General features: G+C 37.9%; 1 protein-coding gene across 24 annotated transcripts; it reads right to left on the reverse strand.

The window, feature by feature from the left end:
* Positions 1-1,349: 1,349 nt before the first annotated feature.
* Positions 1,350-20,438, reverse strand: LOC310888741 (heterogeneous nuclear ribonucleoprotein K). 24 transcript variants are annotated; one of them, XM_083815749.1, is made up of 16 exons: positions 20,360-20,427; positions 17,102-17,181; positions 16,913-16,992; positions 15,967-16,064; positions 14,619-14,675; positions 13,165-13,208; positions 12,187-12,259; positions 11,512-11,625; positions 9,944-10,072; positions 9,251-9,558; positions 8,850-8,904; positions 5,843-5,893; positions 4,082-4,103; positions 3,922-4,004; positions 3,306-3,475; positions 1,350-2,534 (listed from the first exon to the last, which is right to left on the reverse strand). In XM_083815749.1, exons 3-16 carry the CDS (start codon positions 16,959-16,961, stop codon positions 2,501-2,503), a joined length of 1,287 nt encoding a protein of 428 aa, XP_083671875.1. In that variant the 5' UTR covers positions 16,962-16,992; positions 17,102-17,181; positions 20,360-20,427; the 3' UTR covers positions 1,350-2,500. The 24 variants fall into 24 exon arrangements, 15 of the variants coding, with proteins under 15 accessions (XP_083671875.1, XP_083671882.1, XP_083671868.1 ...); XM_083815756.1 differs by lacking the exon at positions 20,360-20,427 and adding an exon at positions 19,719-19,875 and having other exon boundaries at positions 1,350-2,473; XM_083815742.1 differs by lacking the exon at positions 20,360-20,427 and adding an exon at positions 19,719-19,875.
* Between the last annotated feature and the right edge of the window lie 397 nt (positions 20,439-20,835).

Genomic DNA, 20,835 nt, shown 5'->3' on the forward strand with positions numbered 1-20,835 from the left:
AAACCTAGAAGAGGCTGTGCCTTTTCTCCTCCACCAAGACAGGGACACCATCTTAGTAAGTTCTGCACCCTCACCCTTTGGTGAAGAATACTCTGGATAGTTTTTTGCTAGCACTATTATCATATATTAGTGTTATTGCAGTAAGTGTATTCATCAATGGCAATTCCTAATCTGTTACATCTATCACCTTATTAAATACTTTCAACTTTGTGAGACTGTCTCAGTGAAAGCCCTTAGCAGGGCTCTGAAACAGGCAAATGCTGAACTTTAAGTCCCCTTTAACATGACACCTATATCATGCACCAAACAGCCAAGAAAATCATGATTTCCAGATATCTTAATTTCAGACATAATATACAGAAACACCTAGCAGTGAAAGCTGCTGCAGAACCCATGCCATGAGTGCTACATTTTAAAGCCAGCAGTCTCTATGCAGAAGTCAGCCTTTAAAAAAGGCCTCTATAAATGGTTGCTTTTTGTTTTTTCTAAACAATCTGTATTACTAAACTACTTTTGAAGTACAAGTGTAAGTACTATGAGTACTCCCCCACACTCCTCCCCTAACAGAACTCTGGCACAGTACTCCTCAGGAGAAAGGCAGCTTTTTACCATCAGGTTAGTTTTCATCATCAGGTTAGCAAGGGAAACAGGTGGGGAGGAAAGAAGCAGAGAAATAAAACCCACCAACAAGCTCCAGCTGTAAAAAGAACCCAAAACTTACAGGTCCTTTTACAACAGGAAAGCCTTAAGCTCATCTCAAATCATACATGGTTGGTTCGAATGAAACCTTAAAAATACCTACCGAAGCTAGAGCAGCGCTCAACTTCATTAGACTAGGCTAGCTTCTCAAAAGATGCCAATCATTAAGGAAAACCAGAATATGTTGACATTCATGCAGCTTCCCTCCCCCCAATCTATTTAAAATAAAAAAAACACACCAACAACCTCCACATAAACAATTTGAAAGTATATAGAGAAAATCCTGTACCTCAATTCCTTTACATTGCCTGACACCTTTTTCTTAGGTTGATTTCTCCATATAACTTATGTTCATCCTTTCCAATGGAAATGCCAATTCCTACACGCATATTTACTGGAAAAACTGTCACACTCATTCCCCTAGACAAAAGGGGTGAGTTTGTTTTTCCTATGATTGATTAGAGCTCTGCTAAGGAGGTCACCTCTTACCTCCTTGCTCTTTCCCATTAAATTTTAAGCGTAGCTCCTTGTTATCACAGCAATTACCCCACATAGTTCAAAAAGCAGTAAGTTCTAGAACCACATACCCCCTTCTCCAAGGGAAAGAATCCACTCAGACTGGATGCATCGCATTCATATTTACCAAGTTCTTATGCATTTTTAAAAGTTTTTATTTAGGAAGTGAAACCAAAACTTGTAAGCTATAAATAAAAATGTCAAGATATTACATGAAATACCCAGAGGTTTTTTTTTTTTTTTAATTCCTCACAAGTACTTCCTATGGAATTCAACATACAACAGGGAAACCAAACAAGTTCTGTAAACAATGGAAAAGTTAGATACTGCCAATTCGTAAGAGTTTCTACACCTCACACAGATTAAAGTTCTGAAAACAACTATGATTCATTCATTAATGGTACACCAACCACCATTTCTAACACTTATTTGCATTAAGAAAACTGTCTAGAACCAGATGTATTTAACCCACTTAACTCAGTGGCATCACAAACTTATACTGTCACCAACATTTTAAAATATGTACTGTACACAGGGCTAAACACTCAAAAAAGGCAGATTTTACACAATGCCTGCATGAATATTTTTGCACTTTTCTCCCAAATAATAAAGATGAACCACTGTTTTCAGTTTCTTTAATTTGAATGAAACAAAACATGCAACTTTATCTATATCAAAGAAACAGAAGAAAAAGCTTAAAAGCAACTATCATTTATGCATTCTCTGGGGGGTGGGTGGAAGAGTGCATCCATTTTAGGTATTACATTATGTACATAAAAATGTCCACCAAGAATAGGTTCACTAAATTTATTTAAAAAACATTTCTTACAAAAGAGCATTACATTCTGCACACTGCTCTCAAAAGGATGCCAGGGACATGTTGACTACCAGTCTTCTCCCCCCTTCAAAAACAACCAAAACAAAGTAGTCTACATAAAGCAGGGCATTCACAACAGTTACAGAAAAGAGCTTTACATTTTACCACCAACAATGAACAAAAAAATCCACTCTGCTGCTGTTTCAAAATTTCAAAGTTAATCTCATGTGCCCTTTCCCTCCCCCCAAATATTTGCAAGGAACTAAAACATATTTGGTGAACAGCAGATTCCATTACACCTCAAATGCAGAACACCTATGAAGCAGAGGAATGTTGGCTTTTTAAACAGAAGCAGGTATTTAAAAAAAAAATTTAAAAAGGTGCAGGACTCCTTCAGTTCTTCAATAGTCTTAGAAAAACTTTCCAGAATACTGCTTCACACTATAAAAAAGAAAAAATAATCTTGCATTAGAATCCTTCAACATCTGCATACTGCTTCACACTATAAAAGAAAAAGAAAAAAGCATGTATTAGAATGATGGACCATACATCTTGCATTGATATTCACAATGATATTCTTAAAGATTAAACTACAAACTTGTAATGCATTTTGAAGTAAACAATTTAATAAGATTAATGACTAATAATTATAGGTCTATGATTAAACACATTTAAATACTAATCTAAAGCCAAACATTCAAGTTGAACATTAATAAATGCTATGATAACCAACATGTTAATAAAGCAAGATTAAGCAAATTAAATCTGAAGCTGTTAATATTTGCCAGAGAAGACAAAGTAATGCTAATAAGGTGTGAAATGCTGCATAACAGCACCAATTAATTTCAACTTGTCCTGTAGAGGCATAGTCTGTGCCATATGGTAGACTGTGATTTGTTGTCAGTTTAGTTATCTAAAAACAACAAAATCACTAGTCTTCCACACAGAACTAGACCAATGTCCACTGAAGCCTTCTGTGTTTTCTACAGGTTGTATACAATTTATTACAAGTAGGCTTTTTTTTTTGCAGCAATTTCCACCAGAGAAATTAAATGAGTGCTTGGTTAAGGAATTTTCCATCAATATTAGTTTTGAGGGAGTCTTCATTTTAGTTAGAAGAACAGAAAAGAAAGGCAAAACTACCACTAGAAAAAAGTTTAGTTATTTAAATCCTGCCCTTCCAAAAACTATAGCACAGAAGAAGAGCTTTAGAGCAGTAGGATGTAAGTCATCATAAAATTGACAGTAAGGACAGCATTAAGCTTCAACTTGCCTGTTTTGCAGTAAATACTGTGCATTTTGTATCTGGTCCTGTGTTCCTGTAATAGTTATTATTCGATCTTCTGAACCTTCTAGTGGTTCATCAATTTTGATTGAAGCTCCTGACTCATGACGTATTTGTTTGATTCTCTGGCCTCCCTTTCCAATAATAGATCCTGCCAACTAGGAGACAAAAAGCATTCATTTCTTTGTCTAAATTTCTCTGCAAAAACACAGTACTATTATTTGAGTAGCTTCCATCAATTTAGTTTTAAGAGTTGCAATAGAAGCTTACTTTTTTTTTTTTTACAGCCTGAAGACATCCTCTGCAACATTTATTATATAAACACAGGTGAGAAAGTTGGAAGAACCAGATATCTGTTTGCAAAAACAAGTTATGTAGACTGTCTCTATTACTGGCTATCCATAAGTCAAAATAGTTCAGTGCATCTCTGAAGTGAAGATAAAACAAACATCCTTAAGAATAGGCTTTTGGTGATTTAGGAACAGTTGCTTTATATTAACAAGTACTCATCAAGGATCCCAAATACTTCTGACTTACTTAGTCTGAGAAAAGGCTGTGACTTAAAAAAAAACACACAAGTGGAAAGCAAGTCAACTTCACTCACATCTTTTGGAATTGTTACTTGTGTTGTGATGATGGGTCCGCCAAGATCTCCATATGAACCACGGCCCCCTGCATAAGAGTAGTCTAATTTAAACAAATGCATCAAGCCTTTTACTGACTAAATAATGAAGTGCATGTTAAAGTTCTCTATAAAAACTTACCATATCCAGAGCCACCCTCAAACTGTGAAAAAAAAGAGAAAGCAAACCCTTAAATAGCAAATAACCATACTTCATTAATATGCTTTCATCTTAAGTTTTATACCGTTAACTTTGAGCCTATTTTATGCAAAAATCCTAACCTACATCTTTAATCTAAATATCATTGAAGACAAACTGGGGAAGAGGGCAGACCAGAAACAAAAGGGGGGGGTAGGAAGAAGAGAGAAGGATATCTCATGAGAACATCTTAAGCTTACCCTGTCAGCTAAGGAGCTCAGGAGAAATGAAAATCTCCATTTGTGACAAGTTTACCTGATAACTGTCAACCATCCTATTCCATCTACATCTTGAAGAAAAAACAAGTCAACTCTAGAATAGCTTTATAATTGGTCCCTCCATTCAGACTATGCTACAATCTTTTGGTTATTAGAAAGGACAGTCATGACACTAACTACTTCTGTTCTGCTAAAACTACTATATACCAAATCCAAATCATTGCAATGCAGCACTCCTGACTGCTTTTATTTTTGAGAATTTGTAGACTGGTACTTGATATCAAATGCTTATTTGACCAAATGCTTTCTAAATGCACAAACCTCTATTTTAATATCTTCCTGTAAAAGCAGAGTACAGATATGCATGCTTCTCTAGAATTCAACTTATATCACTGAACTACAGAAATGTAGGAAACTTGTGTGAATTACTTGTTTAGAAAGAGTTCTTGCATTACAACTTCAGGAAAAAAAAGACAACACCCAAACAAAGTTATTTACTTACTACCTTTTTGGAGCTACATCAAAATGTAAGCATTCAGAAAAAAACTGTTCATCTGAACAACTGTTTCTAAGCAACTTATGTTGTCTAATCATGTTGCTTAGCAATACGAATCATAATAAAGCATAAAAGAGCTTGTAGGGGAATGCAAAATAGAAAAAAATACAGAAAAGAACGAAGGACACCTTTCTGAGGCTGATCAGAGCTGCATATTTCCTCTCCCCACCACCCCTATTTCTGCTGATATTTTGCACAGGGAACCCCCTTCTTTGGGTTAAGTCGTTTTAATGACTAATCCTTTCTGCCTCTCCTTTCCTCTCCAGACTACAGAACAGCAAATGAATTTGACAGATGAGCAATTCCATCTGCAGTGTTTATGTAAGCTAGGAACTAACATTTAATATTTGACAGCACCACCATCTTCTAGACAGCATAAACACTTACTGACCCCCCTTTTGAACTCTCCTTTCCAAAACCCCTTCTAAAGCCCCTGAGAGCAAGAAGTTGTTTGATAAACACAAATCAAATGTAATTTTAAGATGTACAGATAGATAATGCCTATAGTTGTGGATAAACTATTAAACAAAGAACTATTCCTTGTTTGAAACAGAAAAAAACAAAAAACAGTTAACACACAACATATCCCTAAATACATGCATTTACAGGGTGTTAAAAAGCAGGAGTTACAGTGAAAGCTAGAATTTAACACACTAAAATAGGGTACAAAGCAGCAACACAACAGAAAAGCTCTTTTGACTGTGCTGCTGCACACTTCTATTGTGGAACACTGACTGTACAGAACAAATTGTTAAGAACAAACTGCCAATAACCTGTTAGAAAGACAGCTTTAGAGATTTTCAATATGGGCAAGCTGCCACTGACTACATTCACACTCAAGAAATCGCAGTTATCACTTAACCACTTTATTTAATTGGTTTTCTCAAAAAAATCAACTATTAAACCAGTCAAAAGCACAAATGCACTCACCAGCTCTGGTGGCTGCATGTCCTCACAGGCATCCACATGACACTGCATCATCTTCCAGACAGAAGGAAAAGAATAAATTATTCCAAATTAAGTCCATGTCATAGAGGCTTACGAGTAACTTTGCAAGCAAATACATACATACTGATAGAGAAACATTTTTATGAACCACTTTACTACAAAGATTCAAAAATACATGATACAGACCAGTTACAAAACTCACTCAGTTTTTCTTTCGCTAAAAGGGAACTGTAACTGGTCACACTTGTTTCTTCCCTGTTTTTGTGGTGTAAACAGATTTTGCTCTTACAAAATGTCAGACACCTAAGGGGAGAGTAAAACTACTTTGAACATTTTTTGTTTGCTTTAAAAACACTTGAGTGTTACAGCTGTACTATATACTACAAGATGTTACTCTCAAATACCAAAACCTTCTATTCATCTCATGCATTTCAAAAAGCATTTAATAAGACTAAAACAATTAACTGTCATTGATATGTCAATAGCAGGTCAAGTAGGAAGGACATGGCTTCTAATATTTTAATTCATTTCCATGTATCTCATATAGCCACTAACTAAACTAACAATCTACTGCTACTTAACTTAAAGAAATGTAATTGCCGATATCAGTGATATATAGCATTTATGTGAGAATTTTACAACAAATGCTGAAAAAATAGCAATCAGCAAAATTATGAGAATGTATAGAATTTAGTTTAAATGAACAGCAGATTAAAACAAACATTTGTGCAAGTATTAGGTGCAGTATGTCATATACATAATTACACGTAACATGTATAATTGTATATATACACACAACATACACATATATACACACACACATATACATGTATTGCTATGTTACACAATTTTCTTCTCTACAGACTCATTTGTGCTAGCTATTACTTTTAACCAATAGGAATTAAATAGAAACCAAATGAAACACTGGCTGGAGAAGACAAAGAACATAGCATTAACAGGAATTTATTTACTTTTGCATATGTATTGTCATTTAGATGTAAATCTTAACCAATGGCAAATTATTCTACCTTTCCCTCACTTTTAAAGGATTGGCCCAGAAAAAAAGTGAAATGCCATTAGTTTCTTTTGGTATTTATATAGATAAATGAGGATTGTCAACCTCTTCACCAATTTTTCCATATGTTCCTTAATGTCAAATCTCTTAAACATGACGTACCTCCATTTTTTTTGTAAGCATATGTACCTTTATTGAAACGCTTACACAAACATGTATGTAACACATACATATCTAAAACATTTTAAAAAATAAAAATCAAGAAGTAGGAATCATTTGAGTGAACAAAACCGGATTAGATGTCTGAACATATAGATCACTTTTAAAGAAATACGTTCTGATTTACTTCTCAATTAATTCCAATTTAAAAATACTTTAGGAATTAGGAAATAATTTAGGAAAAGGTAAGAAGTGACTGGGGGGGATTAAATGACTTTATATATGCTTACCCACCTTATTTGAGGGTGGTCAAACACTAGAGAAGCGGTTGATGCCCCATTCTTATCAGTGTTCAAGAGACATTTGGACAATGCATTCAATAACATGCTTTTAACTTTTCACTAGCCCTGAAGAGGTCAGTCAGTTGGACTAGATGATTTCTGATGGTCCCTTCCAACTGAACTATTCTAAGTACTGACAAATATTTTTGATAGGCTTCTGGTGCCCCAATTTTGACGTTCTTGTAATACATACTTCCAGTTTGTATTACTGGAAGTAACTGCCTCTTCCTCCCAGGAGGAGGCAATGCTTAAAAAGCACCTTTAGGTAGGAGTGGAGAGGAGACGTGAAATAGGCTCTATTCCATTCATTTAAATGAAGGAAAACAAAAAATTAAGAAACTTATCTTAAGAAGGTGCCAAACATATCCAATTTGATTTAAAATTCAACTTAGCAGTAGTCCTGGCTCCCAAGCATTTGAAATTACAGTAGACTTTTCCCCCTCCGATATAGAAATCGGCAGGTTGACAAAGTGATTTGAAAAAGCAATCATCTGCCAGACCAACTAGAGCCCTTTATAAATATTATTTATATTTCCCAACAGACGTGTTAAAATCTGTTAACAAAAGTCTGATTCATACAAACATTAAGAACATTTTTCTGACATTTCCTGTTCTGAATTACAGCCTACAATTCCTATTTCTGACATCCCAATAAAAAAAATCTAAAAGGTTAGTGTAATAAAACCTGCAGGGACTGTGCTCTACTGACTTTCTATACCACTGTTAACAATAGGTAGGAAAACAAAAAGCAAACAAAAAAACATGAAAAATAAACAAGCAGTCAGCAGATCACGCAAGATACCCCTCACACTCCAAAACTTATTCTGGAGGGACCATTTGTATAGACAAAACATTTAGTTAATAACAAAGTTTCAGAAGTATGCATGCCCTGTAAAAATTAAAGTCGTGTTTTTGCAGTGGAAAATTCCACTAACCTTGCATATTCAAAAGTGATTGCACAGGCATAACAGTGGGGGGTATGTTAAGCAGATAAGGGGAGAGTAGAAGATCCCACTGTCATGTCCCCCCCCCAAAAAAGAATAGCTAAGGAAAGTGAGACAAGCAGTTACAGAATCAGCAAAAACAAGAAGCTAAGAAATCACAGGCCCCTCCAGCTCAAAAAAAAAATTAAAGGTTGGTCAAATAGAGCTGTATATACAGGACATAGTAACAAGTGTCAGGTAGGTTGCGTACCTATAGTACTCAGCCAATGAGGAAATTGGAGGAATCAAGCATTGGGTAATAGAGGATATAGGGCTACAATACACTTCCGCTGTGTGCTCATGCTTGCGGGACACCCACCATTGCAATCACAAATAAAGTTACTTCACTGAGATCCTCACCTGAGCCTGTGTTATTGGCTACAGATTGTTTCTCACAGCTCCACACTTACATTTATGGATTCAAGAACAGTTTCTTCAGATAGTGTTAACTATTTACACTTCACAGAACAATATTAATTTTAAACTCCTACCATTCCATCATAACGGTCTCCAGGTCTACCCCTTCTGTCATAAGACATAAGATCTCTAAAATGAGAAAAGCAGAGGCACATAAACTAGTTTATTACATGAGTTATAACATTCTCAAATCTTCATTTTCATTATTTGCACACAACTCAGTTTCACTGCTTTAGCCAAGTTCCAAATGACAAACTAAAGTTATAGAAATACCAACTACAGTCCTGATAGACTGCTCTATTAGGAAAATAATTCAATCCAAATGCTTAATAAATAAAAAAAATTTTAGTGCAATATACTAAATCCTACATAGTCATTACCAACATGGAAGTGTGAAACAATTCCTGGAAACATTAACATAATTCAGCAAATTGTACTCAACCTGAGTTTTTTAGAATGTATTTATACAACTCACCCGCCACGAGGAGGTGGTGGAGGAGGAAGAGGAAGATTACGAGCTCTGCTGCCACCTCTGCCACCACGACCTGGTGGAGGTGGTGGAGGTCCTCTGCGAGGGCTCATATCATCATAGTCTCTTCTTGATGGAGGCATAGGTCGTCCACCACGACCAGGAGGCATTCGATCAAAGCCTCCTCTTCCACGCATTGGAAAGCCAACTGGACGCCCCCTTCTATCATCAAACATCATTGTGAAGCCACCGTAGTCATATGTTTCATCATAGAAATTGGGATCATAAGGCTGGGCCCGTCCTTTAATTGGAGACTAAGACAAACACACACACCAGTTAGCACTGACTGTTACATTTATACATTCTGAATGTATTGTTGATTGCACAATGCTGAAGAGAAAGGCAGAGAAATTGCTGTTAACGATAGGTAGCACATACATTTGTCTCCCTTCCTCCCCAAATTAAAATTTCTTTTAATAATATGCAAATCATGACAAATAGTCCATTGGTATCAAAATTGCTTCTTTCTCCCATAAGATACACCCTAAGTCTAAAAAACAGGAATAATTTCCAACTGTGCTAACAGTCCAACACTTTCTTTACTAATGGAAAAAAGGTACTGAACTCAAAATAAATGGGAAGATAGTTTTCCATCCTAACTTTCATGAATACCAGTGTAAGAATAAAACAAAACATCACCTCAGAAATAAGATCCAAGATAATCTTGATACATTCCACAACCCTATCAGGTTTTCCACCAATAAGCACCACTCTATCAGTGGAATGAGGACAACACTCTTGGAAGAGCTTAATGGTGGTCTGAGTATTCTGTTGAAGAGAAGAAAAAATCTTCAAATGGAAGCATTTTGAACAATTTTATGAACCTATTGAAAAAATGGGTAAGACACTAAAACAGTTTTAAAGAAAGACTCAAACCAGAATATTAGATTTCCAGTAATTAAGTGCATGCTTGCTTCCAAGTTCTTACAACAAATTTAATCTTAGAATATTAATCTTTGGGTTGACAGCTGGAGATGTTCAGCCTGGAGAAGAGGCGGCTTCAGGGAGACCTCATTGCAGCCTTTCAATACTTAAATGGATCTTATAAAAAAGATTGAGAAGGACTCTTTACTCGGGTAGATAATGATAGGAGACAAGAGGGAATGGTCTTAAACTAAAAGAGACATTAGGAGGAAATTCTTCACTGTAAGGGTAGTGAGGCACTGGAACAGGTTGCCCAGAGAAGTAGTAGATGCCCCATTCCTGGAGATGTTCAAGACCAGGCTTGATGGGGCCTCGGCCAGCCTGATCTAGTGGATGGCATCCCTCTCTGTGGCATTGGGGTTGGAGTTACATGATCTTTAAGGTCCCTTCCAACCCAAGCCATTCTATGATATATTTTATTATTTTTTTTTTTTAAGACCTGCAATGACGACATTTTGTATGAAATTCTAGTGAAGAGGAAAACAGTTTAAATCTTTCAATTATAGCTCATCCACACAGTCATTTAATTGAATATTAGCAAAATGACCATATATCTATTGTAAGCTTACAGGTTATAATAACCATCAAAACAAAAACATGCTTTGGACACCAGACAGCGTTGTTGCCAGGATTACGTCTAGTTATCTTGCTGTCCTCAATCCACACAAACAGATAGCAGCTTACTATTGAACTGACCTGGAATTGCCTTTGACACAATGCCAGGAAAGGACAGAAAACAATTCTCTAGGTTCATAGGGACCACTAGCTTTTTAGAACAAAGCCCCATTCCTTCACAAGGTATGGTCCTTCACAAAGGAAGTAGCAGTCTTCAAGGAAGTAGAACTTAAACCACACCTCATACTGTCCTTTTATAGTAATACTCAAACAACATAATTTTTTTTGTGGAGATGCATCTACAATAAGCCATTTTGCATGTCCAACACCACCAATAAATATAGTCTATCCAACAATTCATTCCAGAAAGGAGTGATGAATGCTATTTTTACTTTAAAATATTCTTTATTTATAAAGGTTACTCTACTGCTAACATGCCTAAAAGCTTGATAAGAAGTCCTATGCTCTATCACCAACAGCTACTTCATTTCTGATGGTTTGCAAGAAATTTCCAGAAGTTACCCAGATTGATCTTGGAACACAGAAATCACGTATTGAATGCGTTTGAATGAATTACTGCACAAAAGATACTTTCTCTGTTTATGAGCATAAAACACTATTTTGTTTTTAGAATAAAAACAGAATCTGAAAAGAATAGATAACAGTACCTCTCTGAGTTCTTTGATTTTAGCACCCTTGACACCAATGATTCCTCCTGCCAGACTTTGGTGAATTAGAAGTCTTAATTCACAGTCAAAGTCGCTACCTTTGTAGTGTTGATACTGTAAGAAAGACACATACAAGGAAAGAATAAAATATTAGTCATGGGGGAAAATAACGACAAAAATACATATTTTTTGGTTTTCTCCTACAAATACCATATGACTTAATTTGTTGCTCAACTGTGATGTTGTATTTGCTATGATAGAATCACACCTATGTTGAGGCAAAGCAGAATAAGGAAAGTGGATGAGGAAGACTTATTTGACATCACTTTATGTTTTTTATTACACTTTTATAAAATTTTAAGATATCTATCAAACAGCACGACACACTTACAAAGCCAAGGCAGGATGGAAATTACAATACAACTACTTGAAACTAGGGGCTAAACAAATCAGGAGACAGGTGTTTTGAAGGGGAGGAGGCTGTTCTAAATATTAATTTTGTAAGAGACTGTCCTCTACAAAAAAAGCCAACATAGCTTGAGAGCTATAGATCTCCTCTCAAAAAAAGGCTTTTTAAATTTTAATTTAATAAAAACTAGCACAATTATCTAGAATCATATTGTTTTAAAATCTAAACTTATACCTATGAAGAAGAAACAAATTTAAGAGACATACCTCTTCTAAAGTAGGGATAATCTTCTTCAAGATTTCTCCAATTGTTTCTGTATCTGCACTTATACTCAAGATGCTGTCAGAAGCCAGTGTTAGAAAATATGGAGAGTGTGTAAAAACAAGTAGTAGACATAAGTTTCATACTCATAATTATACAAAACTAAAAAGACTGACTACACAGAAGAACATACAATTAATATTTCCCATTTAAAGTAAACCTGTTCACTGAATTTACAGCACAAGCATTTTGGTTTATGCCCAATATATATGCATAATAAATTTAAGAGTAGGTAGGTCTTAGAGTAAGTGAGAATGAGCAAGTGAAAACTTTTGGCAGGACTCAAATTAAGCAGGCAAGAAATCCCCGCAGAACTTAGAAGTAAAAGTGAACGCTCATGTTCCCCACCACCACTAATTTAGGTTACCCTCGCTATTACATTGTTAAAACTGGCACACCTTCTTGTAGAAAAAGTGTGGATGTGCAAGTGGTCAATGTTATATCTGGAGTGAGGTTGTGAGACCAGTTAGAAGTTAGATTACTAATGAGCTCTGCAAGAATAGAAATACAAATAAAAGACAAAACCAAAACAAACAAAAATGTAACACAAACGAGAATTGAAGAAAAGTGAACCGGAGTTAGCATTTCATTGTAAGTAATTATAAACAGACAATGTTGGGGGGAGCAAGGTAGGCCACAAAGACAGAGCAAGAGACTCTTGAAGCATTTTGATTTATAATGCAGTGATTATGCAACACTTGAAACTATGCTCCTTCCATCAAAATAAAATTAGTATATTGCTTGGGTGGGCAACTCATGTAAAAGTTCAGTGACAAAAAGACTTAATGGGGAAAATAAGACAGAAAGCTTGAAAACAATACACCATCTCTAAGGGGATACTATTTAATTATATAAAAGGCAAGTAATAAAATACATTTCTCTCTTTCTAATCAGGCAGTGAGGCATAAACTGTTGGGACATACCGCTCAGGGCCACTGCTGTCTGGGACTGAAACACTTGCATTGTACTGCATTGGTCATTGGCGTTCGTGGACGTTGGCATTGGGCACGGGTATTCAATCAGGAGTTGTCAAGTATAGTACCCGTTTGGCAACGAGCACATTTTTGGGCATAGCCAACCAGGGTTTTCACATGGGCGTTCAGGGGCGGATGGGCCAATGTCATGGTGGGCAACGCAGGGGCAAGACGATCCAGTACATGGGCAACGGAGATATATGGCCAAAAAAACAAGGAGAGGGAAAAGGGGGAAAAGCAATACATTTTAATTTAATACAAACTATACTTATTCTCAATTAATGAAACAAATTTAAGTTGTTCTGAAGACTAACACAATAACGGATTGCTACACTGACTGCAGCTTAACAGCATGGATCTTAATGAGCTATCTTACCTGACTAAACTACTTTTTACATATAAGGTTTCAGTAGCAGGCTGGCTCATGAGGGTAGACAAAACTTGAGCTCCATATTACTAAAACCATGGGCAAATGGGGAAAGTTAACTTAGATTGGTCTGAAATGCTATCTTGACTTATTTGATGTAATTATCTACTTTGAAGCAAAGAAATAAGAACACCAGCTGCTAAAGTTACTGAGTGTGTGTATAATGCCTGACCACTTCAACTTAATCCTCAATTCTCGTTGCTATAGGTCATGAACTTAGTTGAAACTGATTCTGCAATGATATATTACCAAATATTGTGTTGAACACAGTCTTGCTTGAAAAAAATTGCTGGAATTGTAGCTTATGCTAAGTACAGGAGCATAAACAGAATTCAAGAAACATTGCCAAGTCTTATAAATACATTAACACTAAACATATATTTAGTCACAAATCACCCCACTATAAAATGTGAATAGGTAAATAAGTCATGACCATTTAAAAATGCTTCAAACAGTATGAAGTGTTTCTTTACTATCTTATTCCCATATTTAAATCATGCAACTTTAACATTCATGTTTTTGTGCTTCACATCCAAGCTGTTAAAATAAGAACAGATGGACCATTACTTTTTCCCCCTCCCCAAAGTAAGTTAAAGCATTCCTCTATCATTGGGTTAAGCCAGCCACCTGCAATGGTTTTCCATAGTTTTACAATTTATTCGCACATGGAAAAGGTAAAGTTAAGGGTTTTAACATCTTTAACTGGAAATTATGATTAATTCACTTGAAATGCATAACTTAGAGGAAACCTGACTGAAAGCAGAGTTTAATATAAACCTCTCTTCCCACATGACTCAAGCTGGGTTTTAATGACAATGCAAACCAAAGAGCTTGTTATCTCCTCTAACATTCAAACAGCTTATAATTAGCCTATCGATGACTAGAGCTCAATTTCTAAAAATGCAAATAATCAAGTTTTCAGTGTAGTGCTCTGAAAGAATTGGTGCTAAATTAATTCAAACTCATACATACTCACGTCTGTACGAAGTGCCTTAATATTTTTGCCACCTTTTCCAATCACTGCTCCAGCATTCTGGAAAGTAGTTTTCAGAAATTATGTTATGCCAGTACTGCATAGGGTATGTTTTTGAACCAACACTAACAACAGTGCATCTATTCCTGCATTACCCTGTGGGATAGGGCTTGTTTTGCTTTTGATAAATTCAAATTAAATTGAAACATACTGACAGTTTGTGTGCATGCATGAGAACAGCCCTGATGACTGAACTTAGGAAAGAAAAATATTCAAATTTTGCAAGTAATATTGTTTTAACACAAGCAGAACTGCTTAAATCTTTAAGTTTGTAATTAAAATCATCTCATAGTTAGAGTACGACTGAAAAAGATACCTTATGGTGTTCTATGCATCTTATGCAAGTTCGTGATTTTCCTATTTTATTCAAATTTTTTAAAAGAAGCGTTTACAAATTTCACTTTCACACTCCAAATGCATGATTATTTACCTAACTCAGACAGCTCGCACAAGTATGGTGTGAAGAACGTAAAACCAATAGAAACAATTGTTAACCTCCAGTTGCTAAAAATCAACAACAGGAATAAACTGGCATGTAATCAAGGGTAGTTGCAAAACCTGCCATTTTTTTTTTAAAAAACAGTTCATACACAATGCTAACAGCACACAAATATTTTGCAAGTTGCATGGAGTGCTATCATAAATGCCATGCAGAGTTAAGGTAACATTCCCTCAAGCCAACACGAGAGACTGAGTTACTTCAGACTATGCAAACATCTGTAATGACTGGAAACACTAGAGGAGTTTCATAAATAGCAACTTTAGTGTCACAATTTATACTAGCCAATGAAGCAACTGCAATCCCTGAAGCATTACTCTCATCTTTTTTCCTATTGATATATACAGATTTACTAAGTCTGTTTGAATGAATTACTAAAATCCTGACAAAGTCCTCGCCTTGCCTCATTTGGTTGATTTACAGTCATTAGCTGATCATTCTCTAAACCGCTTGCTTTCTGAAGTCTACTGAACAGTCATTCCCCTCAAAACAATGGTATTCCCTTTAACATAAGAAAAAATGGCTTATAATTTCTATTGCCCTATTTTTCAATTTTTTTTAATTCAAAATAAGTCCCATAGATTAAAAAACTTATCCTTGAAAAAAATGTATTGAAGGTAATTCCATTGCAATAGCCTTCTGCTATCATTTGTGCACACTTACAAATATTCCTAATAAGTTACATTAAATGAATCACACATTCTTACTAAACATACACCACAAAATACACTGTGACACCACTGTCTTAAGCAATGCTATAAACATGAACACAGCAATACTGAAAAAACATACTTTGCTTTGAAGCAGGATGCGTAATTCAACCATCTCATCTGTATTCCGAGATCTTTTGAAGGCCTGTTCTTCTTCCATATCTTCTGCAGGACGTTTGCCTATAGACAGGTCCGGGAACACCACAAACATATTTAACTTTCTAAGTCACAATACCATGGTACGTACATCAAGCTTATACACTATATTCCTAATGAAGCATTCTTTTCCTATTAGCCCAATGCTAACTTCAAACATCTACACTCAAAGAAACAGGTTTTTACTTCATCAGACTATATATGAATTAATTACTGAAGACCCATTCCAGATCTATGAACTACAGTTGAAATGAGAATTTCAGTCTTAGTGACAAATTTACAGCACTTTGTTTAAAGCAGTACCGCATCAACTACCAAGTATTTCTTTTAAAATTTACAATTGTGAAAATCTTAAAGGAAGAAAGTTAGAAGCAGTTTGTCCAATACTGAAATATTGGTATAACAATAGAAAAGCAGTATTTAAAATATTTTAGAGTTGGCATGAATCAACTCAATGCTAATGCCCTAACTTCTTCACTAATCAAGTCCAAAAAGTTTTTCATAAAGCTAATACTCAGGTATTACACATTTTTATATATTCACACATTTGTTCAATATAATAAATAAAATGTAAAATATGGTAATAGATGTCTGACGTGATCATGCTGTCCAAAGATTACTGAATATTTAGCTGTTTTCAACTCTTTAGCTATAACTTTTAGTTACTTATGCCATGCCTAAAGAAACCCCATGCTTTCATGATACAAAAACTATGTATAGCCATATTGAATACTTAAAAGATTAAACGCAAAAATACTACTGATACAAACATATTCAATACAGTTAAAACATTCCAAAATAACTGGAAACACAGACTTAAGAAGTTTCTCTTTCTCCAAAATAAATAAGTAAACAGCCCATTACAAAATTACCATTTGTCTCTGTGTTGGTAAAGGTCTCTTCCTGCTGTTCAGTCTCCATTACCTTTTATTCTTAGATGGTCAAATAAAACCTGTTGTAGAATAAAAAAACTAGTACATCTATTTCGTAAAAAAGCAAACCAAACCATACATTGTATTAAAAGGAAAAACTAAAAAAAGATACCTGCTTTTAGAACTTACTGGTTTTTATATATGTTTGTAGAGCAAAATACAAGCGTTCTGGACAGGATCAAAACCCAACAGCCTACTGCTTCAAAAGCCTATGAAAAAAGCATAGATCAGCCATGGCTCTGTTCACTTACAGCTCTGATTCCCACTACAACCAAAAGCAGGGGTTTGACCTGAGTTTTTTGGTGCAAAGCTTTTCTTTATGAGTAAGGAAAACATAACGAGGGCAAACACATCACTAAGAAAAGAAACAATACTAAAGTCTGTAAACTCAGACTGAACAACTCTGGACTTGCTCAGTTTCCAGACATTTGCTAGTTTTAAGAAATCACATTTACTGATAATGATTTTCAGATATCTAAAGTGATTAAGTATTCAGTTGCTATTGTCAGTATATTATAATACATACTTTTTAAAAAAAAACACTGCAGTTACGTACAAGACTCTGCAAGCATGCACCAAGAATCTCAAAGTAGCTAAACTCTTTTGATTTTGTGAAACAGGTACTTCATTTGTGATTTATTTTTGTTAAGTCCACATGAGAATACTTGTAAGACACATCAGAAGCCCATGCAGAACAATTTGACAACATATTCTCTTTAAAAAGGCATTCGTGCAGCCAAACAAAAAATGCTATTTTTTCCCCCTCTGGATTTTAGTTATCAATTTCCATGGCCTGAACAAATAGTTGACACTCACATATCCACAAAGAAAAAACGATCCATTTCACTTAAAAACATCCTTGTAACAGTTACCCTGTTTATGCAGGTTAACAGCAGACATGCACTCTTCTACAACCAACCAGGGCTGAGACCACCTTCCCAGCACATACTAGTATTTCCAGGCACCTAATGTTAACTATCTGGACAAGTGTTGCTTTCTTTAAGAAAAAAAAGTCAAGTCTCAAACAAATGCTGCCAAACAGCCAGGAGGGGATTTCACCAGGTTCAAATAAGCTAGCCCTTTCAGACACTGGTTATTCCATCACCAACCATCACAAAAATTTTAGGGCTGCAGGGGAATAAGCATAATATGTTGTTCAAGGTAACGTGCTTTCAACTAGTTACTGTGCTCTGCTGTCTAAATCGAGTTTGCAGGATTAAATTGACCAATGTAAATTTATTTATTTATTTTTAAGATATCGAGAGGATAAAATGGTTACTAAAGGAGAAAGACGTCACCATCGCCCACAGACACGAGAAAAGAGCTGGAAGATGCCAGTGCGTCTCTACCCCACTCCCTCCGGGAGGGACGGCCTTGCCGGACCCTCCCCCCTCCCTTCTGTAGTCCGGGAGGGAACCGCGCTATGGACTGCTCTACTGCCTGTTCGGGCCAATGTTCGCCTTCGCACAGCCCGCCCGCCGCCATGGAACGCTCACGAGCCCAACTTGCTCCCAGGCGGGGGGAAGAGGCGGCGTTACATAACCCCCGCAGCCCGAATCCCACCTCCCCAGGAGCGGCGATAAGCAGAAATGGCGGCCACTGTAATGGCGTCTAGCCGGTGCTAGGCGGAGCCAGAACCCGATAAACCATCACCACGCGGTCACAAGACTTCTACCATTCTGCCCAGGGAGATGCACAAAGGAGGCGCCCAGAGGCCCGAACCCAAGCGGGACCGACAGAGCGTAGCAGTTCCACCACGAGAAAAGCTCCACCACTGCCGTGATCACACCCGAAGGAAGCCGCCCCCGCTGCAGAGCACCCCCCAATCGATCTCGCACAGTCGCTTCCATACAGGCCGCAGTCGAGAACGCCCTCCCCACCTCTTCCCATCTGCCCACCATAATCCCCAACAATTTGCCCCAGGCACAGAGCTACCCAAGGTAGGCGTAGGAAGACGACAGCCGCTCCGCTGGCCTTAGCACGCACCCGCTAGCGCTGCCGGCCTCCACCGTACAGGCACTCCGGGAGCCGCGCCTGCTAGGCCACTGTGCCTACACCAAGGCCACTGAAGCGCGGCGGCTGCCTGCAGCGATAGAGATCACCTTTCTCGCCCTTCCCTCAGAATAGGTGGATCCCTGTGGGTCCACAGGTAGCCCAAGCCACTCCTTATTTCCTAAGGAAGCATAACCCCCGACTCCCTCCTTGTTCATACAGCAGTCCCCAGGCCTACCCAAATCCACTGCCCTGCCAAAAGGAAATAGCACTGCCTTGTCTCTCTCCTTACAGGAACGGACAAAAATTCCGAGGCTCGGCGGAGACTTAGACCTCCCACATCGTTGCGTCACATAGCAGCGTTGAGGTGAGCGATCACAGCCCCACTCCGCTCAGCCACCCCTCTCCCTAGCACGCGCAATACCCCCTCCCCACCTTCATCAGCTACCTACACGAGTCCCGCATATTTGTGCCCACCACGTACGTGAAAGATGAACAACCTTCACCACTAACACGCACACATCCACCAGCACTGCGCAGACGACTAACCCAGTCGCCTTCCCCCCCCCCCCCCCCCCCCATCGCTGAGGACTCTCCGCGGCCCCATTAGGTAAGACAATTGTCTGTCAGGGTGAATGGTGGCCTCCACTTGGCCCCACCCTCCGTGTGGACCACAGCGACACAGGCCTGGGTATCATGAGGAGATAGGCGCACTTCAGCCCGTACCGCTGCGGCATGCCTAGGTTGTTATTACCTGCCTGACAGGAACCACAATAAAAGCAGCAACAATGGCGGAGACAACAGAAAGCGGTAAAGAAGAGCGAGAGCAATCTCAGTTGTGGGGGGAAAAATGGCGTCCGTGAAAACTCCACCTTGTGGTCGTCCCCTACCGCCGGGAGAGGGGATTGGCTTCTTGCGACTATTTAAAGGCGCGCGTGGCTCCACGCTTCCTATTGGCTGTCGAGGCGCGCGGGCTTTTTGGGGGTTGTGCACAAAGGGCAGATATATTCTCTTCTCTCCTCTTTCGCCCACCCGTAACTTGAGAAGTTGGGTTGCCTTGCTAGTACTGCCTGCTCGTTAGGCTCTACCCCTGCCCTGGATAATTCAATTGAGTGGCTCAGTTGAGGGTAGGGTGAAGGGGGGATGGGCTTAGCCTCTCTCGGGACCAGGGAGTTATCTTTCCAATCTGTTGCGGTTTAACCCGGCAAACAGCTAAGTATCACACAGTTGTTCGTTCACCCCGCCCCCTCACAGTGGGATGGGGAAGAGAATCGGAGGAAAAAAGTAGAACTCGTGGGTTGAGATAAAGATAGTTTAATAGGACAGAAAAGGAAGGTAAAATAATAATAATTATATATACATACAAAGCAAGTGATACACAATGCAATTGCTCACCAACCACTGATAGATGCCCATCCCATTCCCGAGCAGCGGCCGCTTCCCCGGTCAGCCCTCCCAGTTTTTATTGTTCCGTGTGATGTCATTATGTTGTGGACTATCCCTTTGGCCAGTTCGGGTCAGCTGTCCTGGGTCTGTCCCCTCCCAACTTCTTGTGCACCCCCAGCCTCCTCGCTAGCAGGACAGCATGAGAAGCTGAAAAGTCCTTGGCTTAGTGTAAGCACTGCTCTGCAACAACTAAAACATCAGCGTGCTATCAGCCTTATTTTTCTCCTAAATCCAAAACATGGCACATACCAGCCCCTATGAAGAAAATTAATTCTGTCCCAGCCAAAACCAGGACACTGTGCCTGATGTACTGAGGATGGGAAAGATGAAGACAGTACACTTAATTTTCACAGTGTGAGAAAAATCTCAATAATTTTCTTCAGACAGTATCTTCTGTGAAGCTATTTTATTCGCGATTGCAATGG

The sequence above is a fragment of the Anser anser genome (assembly GCF_964211835.1).
Source record: "Anser anser genome assembly, chromosome: W".
In the NCBI taxonomy this organism is placed as follows: Eukaryota; Metazoa; Chordata; class Aves; order Anseriformes; family Anatidae; genus Anser; species Anser anser.

Coding starts and splice junctions, on each gene's coding strand:
- LOC310888741 (XM_083815752.1), bottom strand. CDS start 16,961: ATGGAGACTGAACAGCAGGAAGAGACCTTTACCAACACAGAGACAAAT. Junction 12,260..13,164: donor GACAGCAGTGGCCCTGAGCG/GTATGTCCCAAC, acceptor GGCTTCTGACAG/CATCTTGAGTATAAGTGCAG. Junction 8,905..9,250: donor CCACCACCTCCTCGTGGCGG/GTGAGTTGTATA, acceptor TTCTCATTTTAG/AGATCTTATGTCTTATGACA.